The sequence below is a fragment of the Microcaecilia unicolor genome, chromosome 9 (assembly GCF_901765095.1).
Source record: "Microcaecilia unicolor chromosome 9, aMicUni1.1, whole genome shotgun sequence".
Classification (NCBI taxonomy): Eukaryota; Metazoa; Chordata; class Amphibia; order Gymnophiona; family Siphonopidae; genus Microcaecilia; species Microcaecilia unicolor.
The window spans coordinates 218,099,736-218,110,140 of record NC_044039.1 but is presented as its reverse complement, the minus strand read 5'-3'; the positions used below and the strand labels follow the sequence as shown (position 1 = coordinate 218,110,140).

General features: G+C 45.1%; 1 protein-coding gene across 1 annotated transcript in view; it reads left to right on the top strand.

The window, feature by feature from the left end:
- Nucleotides 1–219: 219 nt before the first annotated feature.
- Nucleotides 220–10,405, top strand: part of TSHR (thyroid stimulating hormone receptor) — a 224,508-nt gene continuing 214,322 nt past the window's right edge. The window contains exons 1-2 of the mRNA XM_030215109.1: nucleotides 220–368; nucleotides 464–667. Coding sequence (XP_030070969.1) covers nucleotides 474–667 — 194 coding nt within the window. The 5' untranslated portion in view covers nucleotides 220–368; nucleotides 464–473. The remainder of the gene's footprint in view (nucleotides 369–463; nucleotides 668–10,405) is intronic.

Sequence of the window (10,405 nt, the reverse complement as noted above, 5' to 3'; positions counted from 1 at the left end):
CAGTAGTGATTCTTGATTCTGGACTTGATTGAGGAGTTCTGAAACCTGGATTCTGCTTTTTCGTTTGCGTGTGGTAGGGAAGTAGCTTCCCCTGCTATACCAGGTGCTAGCAGCAGGGGGCAGAGGATGTGCTCCAGGCAGCAGCGTCCAGCCTCTGCTGGGGTAGGGAGGGAGGGGGTAACAGCAGGAGGCTTCAGGTGCTCAGAAGCTGTCTCCAGTGGTCCTCCTCCTCCTCTACCCTCCCAGTCCTTAAGGAGAGCTGCAGAAGTTCCTTCAGTCTCAGCTGGCAGTGCCCCAGAGATCCCCCTGCCCCCGAGAGCTGGCCGGGAGGTGACTTGGTTGCGATCGCCCGGGAGCGGATTAGCAAGGTGCTGGTTGTGTCTGTCTTTGCAGTTTTGCCTCTCTCGCACTTTCTTGTGACCTCCTTCCTTGTAACCTCCTCCCTTTTTTCTTGCCCCTGCAGGGGATGAGCGATGCCCCGGGGGCTGCCCGCAGTGCTGCTGTCTCTGCTGCCTCTCCTCTTGCCGCCGCGGGCGCAGGAAGTGGGGGGCCGAGGGATGCGCAGCCCCTGCCCGGAGCTGTGCGAGTGCTCGGACCGAGCGGCCACCAGGGTCTCCTGCAGGGACATCGCAGAGTGGCCCGAGCTGCCCACGCACACCGAGACCCTGTGAGTGAGGGGAGTGGGGGTGGGGGTATCAACCTTTGGGTCTAGATCGTACGAGGATCCGTCTGATGCAATAACTTTCTTTCTCTCTCTTTAGGGGGGTGGGAGATGGGTTTCTCCTATCTTTGGTGACTTTTTTGTAATATCTTTGTCTGCCCTATGCCAACCCTTCCTCCAGGTTCCTGGGTTCTGCTAGTGGGGTCTGGGAGAGGGGGGTCAGACTAGAGGCATGTCTTAGCCCGCAGCCCTTTACCCCCAAAAGTTGCCCTTCGTTCACCAACTAAAGAGTTTTCTGTCTGCAGTCACTCTCACTGATTGAAATACTTTGGCACTGATTGATCAGAATAGAAAATCCACCTGGCTAGACAAGGGCATGGGATCTTCCTAAAAAGTAAAGTCTTACCCAAGGGAGCTCATTAAAGCAGGTCCTGAAAGGCTTGAGAACTGAACACTAAAAAAAAAAAAAGGAAGTTTTCAAAGAAAATTACAGTCTGTTCTGGTGCTGTTTATTTATTGCATTTGTATCCCACATTTTCCCACCTATTTGCGGGCTCAGTGTGGCTTGCAATTCATTGTGAATGATGGAAATACAGTTTGTTACAGTGCGATTATGGGTTACAGTGTGAAGAGTTATGGTAAGACAAAGTCAAGTCAAAACATCATTAGGGGCGTAGAAGCTATGGAATGTAACATTGGGGAAACGATAGGGCAATGGAATAATAGCAAGAGAGCTGTTGTCCAAATCCTAACCTTTTGGAGTGAAGAGGATTTAAAAGCGGGTGTGAAGCTGAAGGGACGGTCTTAGAGTGACATGCCTGGGTTCGTCTTGTGAGACAGAAAGCTATCCTGCGAGCATGAAAAGTTAGATAAAAAGACATTCAACAGAAAGTCTGCGTCAGATTTCAGAACCCAGAACAATTCAAGACTGGCTCACTGAACTTCGGGAATTGGGTTTGGGTTCACTGGTCGCTGACTTTCAATTTCTTTCTTTCCCCGAGGCTGCTCTGGGCTGAAAGAAAGGACGGATTCATGGCAGCTCTTCTCATTTTCTTCAGAAGGTTATCAATAGAAATCAAACAAAATAAAACATGGAAAAGAAAATAAGGTGATACCTTTTTTATTGGACATAACTTAATACATTTCTTGATTAGCTTTCGAAGGTTGCCCTTCTTCGTCAGATCGGAAACAAGCAAATGTGCTAGCTGACAGTGTATATAAGTGAAAACATTCAAGCATTACTATGACAGTAAAATAGATACCATTGGAGATTCTACATGGAATGTTGCTACTACTGGAGATTCTACATGGAATGTTGCTACTATTGGACATTCTACATGGAATGTTGCTATTCCACTAGCAACATTCCACGTAGAAGGCTGTGCAGGCTTCTGTTTCTGTGAGTCTGACGTCCTGCACGTATGTGCAGGACGTCAGACTCACAGAAGCAGAAGCCTGCGCGGCCACATTGGTGATCCGCAAGGGCCGACTTCTACATGGAATGCTGCTAGTGGAATAGCAACATTCCATGTAGAATCTATAGAAATCAAACAAAATAAAACATGGAAAAGAAAATAAGGTGATACCTTTTTTATTGGACATAACTTAATACATTTCTTGATTAGCTTTCAAAGGTTGCCCTTCTTCGTCAGATCGGAGATAAGCAAATGTGTTAGCAGATAGTATATATAAGAGAAACATCAAAGCATTACTTTGACAGTCTGACAGAGTGGGACCAGGGTGGGGGTATGCATGGGGACATCAAAGCATTTCATTGATATTCTAACAGAATGGGTGTTGGTAGGTGAGAGGAGGGTAATAAACAGAGAAATACAGCTTTATGGTTTATAATGTCCCCATGCATACCTCCTACCCACCCCCATCCTCCCACCCTGTCAGACTGTCACAGTAATGCTTGAATGTTTTCACTTATATACACTGTCAGCTAGCACATTTGCTTATTTCCGATCTGAGGAAGAAGGGCAACCTTCGAAAGCTAATCAAGAAATGCATTAAGTTATGTCCAATAAAAAAGGTATCATCTGATTTTCTTTTCCATGTTTTATTTTGTTTCATTTCTATAGATTCTACATGGAATGTTGCTATTCCACTAGCAACATTCCATGTAGAAGTCGGCCCTTGTAGATCACCAATGTGGCCGCGCAGGCTTCTACATGGAATGTTGCTAGTGGAATAGCAACATTCCATGTAGAATCTCCAATAGTAGCAACATTCCATGTAGAATCTCCAGTAGTAGCAACATTCCATGTAGAATCTCCAATGGTATCTATTTTACTGTCATAGTAATGCTTGAATGTTTTCACTTAAATACACTGTCAGCTAGCACATTTGCTTATTTCCGATCTGAGGAAGAAGGGCAACCTTCGAAAGCTAATCAAGAAATGTATTAAGTTATGTCCAATAAAAAAGGTATCATCTTATTTTCTTTTCCATGTTTTATTTTGTTTGATTTCTATTGATAACCTTTACGAGTGGACTAACACGGCTACCAAACCTCTCTATCTTCAGAAGGTGAATGAGGTTAGGTGGACACAAAAGTATCTGAATTGTGTGGTAGATTGGAGTTTGTGACCTGTGCCTCTCTTCCACCTTCCTCTTTCATCTACCTCCTCCTTCTCTGACCCTCCCCCTCAAAAAAAAAGAGAAAAGTTATCCAGGGCTGAAATGGAGCAAAGAGAAAGTTTTAATTTGTAGGACAACTATGGGCTGTTTTCCAAAACTAGACCTTCGGAGTTCAGAGTGCAAATCCAGGCTTCTTACTCTTCTAAGTGAGTCACCTTGACGTGGCCAGTTACCCCTCCCTCCAAGCCGATTACCCCCCCCCCCCCAAGCCTGTTAAAGAGGGTTCCTGTCTGGTTTCACATATAGAGATCAGATCTCTGAATATGTAGGGAAAGGTAGCAGGTGCTTGCTCAGGAGAGCTTACCATACAGATGCGGCTGAGGTTTTGTGCCATTAGGTCAGTCATAGGAGCCAACTTTTCAAAATTATTGGGGGTGCTAAGCCCAATGGAAATAACCCCTCCCTGGACACATACAAGGAATTTTCTAAATATTGGGGGTGCTCAAGCACCCACAGCACCCACAGAGTCGGCTCCTATGAGGTCAGTTAATGAAAACAGATGTTGGAGTTAGTCAGCTAAGCCTTTTGCCTGTGATAATTCTTATTTTAAACTGTCTCTGGCCTTTATTATTTTACCCTCTGAAGCTGCCTGGGACTGATGATCGATATTTATGAACACGACCAATAACTTCTGGCTGTGAATTCTCACTAAGTCCTGAATAAAAGTAAATCCATTCTGTAGTAGTGACCAGCATGGCTCTGTCCAGAGTGTGGGTGAGAGCAAGGGAAGGGAAAGAGACTACCCGGCAGTGTTGAATTTTCAGGTGAAAACCCAGCCACTTGTGTTGAATCCCATGACGGTTTTGTACCGTGCTAGTGTTTGATGGAGTTTTTAAGTGAAGGGTTTTAGCTTCCCAGGACAAACTTCCAGGGGATATTTGTTACATTTGTATCCCACATTTTCCCATCTATTTGCAGGCTCAATGTGGCTTACATTGTACCGTAGAGGCGTTCGCCATCTCCGGTAGAGAAACAAATACAGAGAGTTGTTGCGGATGATACAAGGTTCATGTGTTATAGACACATTGGGGAATCGTAGAGTCTATTACGAGTTTTGGTTTCGTTGTGTTGCAGGGATTAGGCATTTAAGTTGGGTCGATAGGGTATGCCTTTTTGAACAGGTTGGTTTTTAGTGATTTCCAGAAGTTCAGGTGGTCATACATTGTTTTCACGGATGCATTAATGGTTGTGCAAAGGCTTTATCTTACCTGGTAAGAAATGTCATCTCATGAAACAAGTTTTTGCTATTTGGCTACACTTCAACATCAAGCTTGGTTGTGTGTAACTTAGGCAGCTTGGAGAGTTGTTTTGATTGGCTGAACTATTAACCATGACCTGTAATTCTGGGTGTAGTGCAGCAACTGGACTGTATCGGTAGAAGAGCTCAAAGTGGTTCAGCCACCCCAGTTTCACAAACCCCCTTCACCTCTACACGGTCACTGCTGATGGCTACTCGCCCTCCCCAGCTCTGGATCCTCCTCAGCCCCCATCCACACAGGCGGCAGGAGAAAGGTTGCAGGACCAGTCTTAAATAGTAACATAACATAGTAAATGACTACTACTTATCACTTCTATAGCGCTACAAGGCATATGTAGCACTGTACACCATAAATGAAAAGACAGTCCCTGCTCAAAGAGCTCACAGTCTAAATATGGAATGTTGCTAATGGAATAGCAACATTCCATGTAGAATCTCAAGTAATAGCAACATTCCAGAATCTCAAATAGTAACAACATCCCATGTTCCACTGCACTAACCACTAGGCTAATCCTCCACTAGCAACATTCCATGTAGATCAGCAACGCGGCCGCGCAGGCTTCTGTTTCTGTGAGTCTGACGTCAGAAGCCTGCGCGGCCGCGTTGCTGATCTGCAAGGGCAGGATTCTACATTACTACTACTACTTATCACTTCTATAGCGCTACAAGGCATATGCAGCGCTGTACATCATACATGAAAAGACAGTCCCTGCTCAAAGAGCTCACAGTCTAAATATAGAATGTTGCTAGTGGAATAGCAACATTCCATCTAGAATCTCCAATAGTAGCAACATTCCATGTAGAATCTCAAGTAATAGCAACATTCCAGAATCTCAAATAGTAACAACATTCCATGTTCTACTGCACTAACCAGTAGGCTACTCCTCCACTAGCAACATTCCATGTAGATCAGCAACGTAGCCACACGTATGTGCAGGACATCAGACTCACAGAAACAGAAGCCTGCGCGTCCGCGTTGCTGATCTGCAAGGCCAGGCTTCTTCATTACTACTACTACTTATCACTTCTATAGCGCTACAAGGCATACGCAGCACTGTACACCATACATGAAAAGACAGTCCGTGCTCAAAGACTTGTTCCACTGCACTAACCACTAGGCTAATCCTCCACTAGCAACATTCCATGTAGATCAGCAACGTAGCCGCGCAGGCTTCTGTTTCTGACATGTCCCAATTGGATGACTCGGTTACTATTTCAATGTCTATGTAAAATGGAGCTTCCCTTGTGTTTAAAACACTGGTCTTGTTGCCAGTTCTGGTGGGGGATTCAGATGGAGGGTCAGGAGATGGGGAAGCCAAGTAACTGTTAGCTGTAACTGTGAAGCCGAGCATGTTTAAATCCAGCCAAAGAGACACCTGATGTGTCAGCATAGGGTGAAGGGGGGGAATATAAAGAGTGGTTAGAGTGTGTAGTGGGGGGGAGAGGAGAGATGAGAAGTGGTACAGAGCTGAGAAGAGGAAGGGAGGAGTTGAGAGCCATTGAGGGGCATTTTCAAAAGAAACGTCTAAGTGTGAATTTGGACATTTTACAAAGACGTCCAAATTCTGAGGTGGGGAGAAGGTCATTTTCGAAAAAGATGGACGTCCATCTTTTGTGTTCGAAAATACCATAGACTTCATAAAATGCTCCCAGGTACACATCTGACCATTGCTCCCTTACTTTGTGTGCTGAGCCCCCCCCCCCTAAAAAAAAAACCCACTACCCCCAACTGTTCACCACTACCATATCCCTTACAGGTGAAGGGGGGCACTGGAGGGATGACCTCCCCTTACTCCCCAAGTGGTCACTAACCCCCTCCCACACTAAAAAAAAACTTTAAAAATATTTTTGCCAGCCTCTATGCCAGCCTCAAATGTCATACCCAGCTCCCTGATAGCAGTATGCAGGTCCCTGGAGCAGTTTTAGTGGGTGAAGTGCACTTCAGGCAGGCAGACCCAGGCCCATCCCCCCCCCCACACCTGTTACACTTGTGGTGGTAAATGTGAGTCCTTCAAAACTCACCACAAACCCACTGTACCCACATGTAGGTGCCCCCCTTCACCCCTTAGGGCTATGGTAGTGTTGTACAATTATGGGGAGTGGGTTTTGGGGGCTCAGCAGCTAAGGTAAGGGAGCTATGTACCTGGGAGCAATTTGTGAAGTCCACCACAGTGCCCCCTAGGGTGCCCAGTTGGTGTCCTGGCATGTCAGGGGGACCACTGCACTACGAATGCTGGCTCCTCCCACGACCAAATGGCTTGGATTTGGTCATTTCTGAGATGAGCGTCCTCGGTTTCCATTATCGCTGAAAACCAGGGACGACCATCTCTAAGGTTGACCTAAATGTTGAGATTTGGGCATCCATGACCATAATATCGAAACGAAAGATGGCCGCCCATCTTGTTTCGATAATACGAGTTTCCCTGCCCCTTCGCTGGGACGTCCTGCGAAGACTTCCTCAGGAAAATTTGGGCACCCCGTTCGATTATGCCCCTCCACGGCTCAAAGACGTCCAAGTCTTAGGAACACCCAAGTCCCGCCTTAAACACGCCCCCGATACGCCCCCTTGAGATTTGGATGTCCTTGCGATGGACTTCTGAGAAAGACGTCCAAAATGCGGTTTCGATTATACCGATTTGGACGTCACTGTGAGATGGACGACCAAATGCTGATTTATGTCACTTTTTGTACATCCATCTCTTTTGAAAATGAGCCTGATTGTAAGGTGATGGTTGTGGCAACAGATCATTGTTTTTCTTTTGTTATGGGTGGGATTGTTAAAGTATGATAAGGTTGCGTATATTTGTTATTTATATGCATTTTATGTATTTTACTAGTAAAAAAGGCCCATTTCTGACACAAATGAAACGGGCGCTAGCAAGGTTTTCCTCGGAGTGTGTATGTTTGAGAGAGTGTATGTGAGAGAGAGAGTGAATGCGCGAGTGTGTTTGTGTGTGAGAGAGAGTCTGGGTGCGAGTGTGTGTGTGAGAATGAGAGTGTGTGCAAGTGTGTATGTGAGACACAGTGTGAGAGAGAGAGAGTGTGTTTCACACAGATACAGTGTGTGCGAGAGAGAGAGAGTGTGTGAGACAGTCTCTCTGTGAGACTGAATGTATGAGACCAAGAGAGTGTGTAAGTGACTGTGTGTGAGAGTAAGAGAGAGAAAGACATTGACTCTGAGAGAGAGAGAGTGTGTGTGTGACAGAGATACCTCCCCCCCTCTTTGGTGTCAGGCCCCCCTCCCTCCCTCCCCCTCTCTCTCTGGTGTCAGGCCCCCCCTCCCTCTCTCTCTCTTTCTGGTGTCAGGCCCCCCTCCCTCCCTCCCTCCCTCCCTCTCTCTCTGGTGTCAGCCCCCCCCCCCCCCCCTTCTCTCTCTGGTGTCTGAGGGTTACTGTGCAGGAGGCTGAGCTCTGGCTGTGCTTCAAGGAACTGACCAATCCTATTTAATAGAATGCACCTCCAACATTCTGAAGCCGAGAAACCTCGTGTGGTTGGTCACTTCTGCTTGTGACGAACCCGGAAGTACGTGATGTCAATTCAGGAGATGGATACAGAGAGCAGGAATGCCTCAGCCATGCAGTCAGCTTCAAAATGTTGGAGGTGCCTTTTATTATATAGGATTTTGATGCTCTGAATGACTTTGTGCCAGGCTAGTGGTATAGAAGATTTGATAAACACATAAACTTTCCTCTGCTGCTATCATTAAGTTGTTTCCTGTTTACGGCTGTTCTTCAGGATGAGCTGTTGAAAAACTCAAGTCCGGTTCAAATGCTCGTGGACGGCATGTAGCACTAGCTGAAAGCTCTTTACTTTCTGAAAAGAAAAAGGTCGTTTTTTAATCAATTTTTCTTTTCTTGAACTGGCAGTTTTTTCTTCTTCTTTTGGGTTTTCAGCTCAGTTGGAACCAGGGCTGGGATTTGGGTTCTGCGAGTTTTCCTTTGCAATTACCCAGAGTCTGTCTGGCAGTTCTACTACTACTACTACTACTTATCATTTCTATAGCACTACTAGATGTACGCAGCGCTGTACAATTGAACATGAAGAGACAGTCCCTGCTCCACAGAGCTTACAATCTAATTAGGACAAAAGGTAGCAAGATTCCATGTAGAATCCCAAAGAATAGCAAGATTCCGGAATCCCATACTAGCAAGATTCTGTGTGCAATCCCAAAGAGTAGCAAGATTCCGGAATCCCAAAGACTACTACTTTTCATTTCTATAGTGCTACTAGACTTATGCAGCACTGTACAATTGAACATGAAGAGACAGTCCCTGCTCCACAGAGCTTACAATCTAATTAGGACAAAAGGTAGCAAGATTCCATGCAGAATCCCAAAGAATAGCAAGATTCCGGAATCCCATACTAGCAAGATTCTGTGTGGAATCCCAAAGAGTAGCAAGATTCCGGAATCCCAAAGACTACTACTTTTCATTTCTATAGTGCTACTAGACTTATGCAGCGCTGTACAATTGAACATGAAGAGACAGTCCCTGCTCCACAGAGCTTACAATCTAATTAGGACAAAAGGTAGCAAGATTCCATGCAGAATCCCAAAGAATAGCAAGATTCCGGAATCCCATACTAGCAAGATTCTGTGTGCAATCCCAAAGAGTAGCAAGATTCCGGAATCCCAAAGACTACTACTTTTCATTTCTATAGTGCTACTAGACTTATGCAGCACTGTACAATTGAACATGAAGAGACAGTCCCTGCTCCACAGAGCTTACAATCTAATTAGGACAAAAGGTAGCAAGATTCCATGCAGAATCCCAAAGAATAGCAAGATTCCGGAATCCCATACTAGCAAGATTCTGTGTGGAATCCCAAAGAGTAGCAAGATTCCGGAATCCCAAAGACTACTACTTTTCATTTCTATAGTGCTACTAGACTTATGCAGCGCTGTACAATTGAACATGAAGAGACAGTCCCTGCTCCACAGAGCTTACAATCTAATTAGGACAAAAGGTAGCAAGATTCCATGCAGAATCCCAAAGAATAGCAAGATTCTGGAATCCCATACTAGCAAGATTCTGTGTGGAATCCCAAAGAGTAGCAAGATTCCGGAATCCCAAAGACTACTACTTTTCATTTCTATAGTGCTACTAGACTTATGCAGCGCTGTACAATTAAACATGAAGAGACAGTCCCTGCTCCACAGAGCTTACAATCTAATTAGGACAAAAGGTAGCAAGATTCCATGTAGAATCCCAAAGAATAGCAAGATTCCGGAATCCCATACTAGCAAGATTCTGTGTGCAATCCCAAAGAGTAGCAAGATTCCGGAATCCCAAAGACTACTACTTTTCATTTCTATAGTGCTACTAGACTTATGCAGCACTGTACAATTGAACATGAAGAGACAGTCCCTGCTCCACAGAGCTTACAATCTAATTAGGACAAAAGGTAGCAAGATTCCATGCAGAATCCCAAAGAATAGCAAGATTCCGGAATCCCATACTAGCAAGATTCTGTGTGGAATCCCAAAGAGTAGCAAGATTCCGGAATCCCAAAGACTACTACTTTTCATTTCTATAGTGCTACTAGACTTATGCAGCGCTGTACAATTGAACATGAAGAGACAGTCCCTGCTCCACAGAGCTTACAATCTAATTAGGACAAAAGGTAGCAAGATTCCACGCAGAATCCCAAAGAATAGCAAGATTCTGGAATCCCATACTAGCAAGATTCTGTGTGGAATCCCAAAGAGTAGCAAGATTCCGGAATCCCAAAGACTACTACTTTTCATTTCTATAGTGCTACTAGACTTATGCAGCGCTGTACAATTAAACATGAAGAGACAGTCCCTGCTCCACAGAGCTTACAATCTAATTAGGACAAAAGGT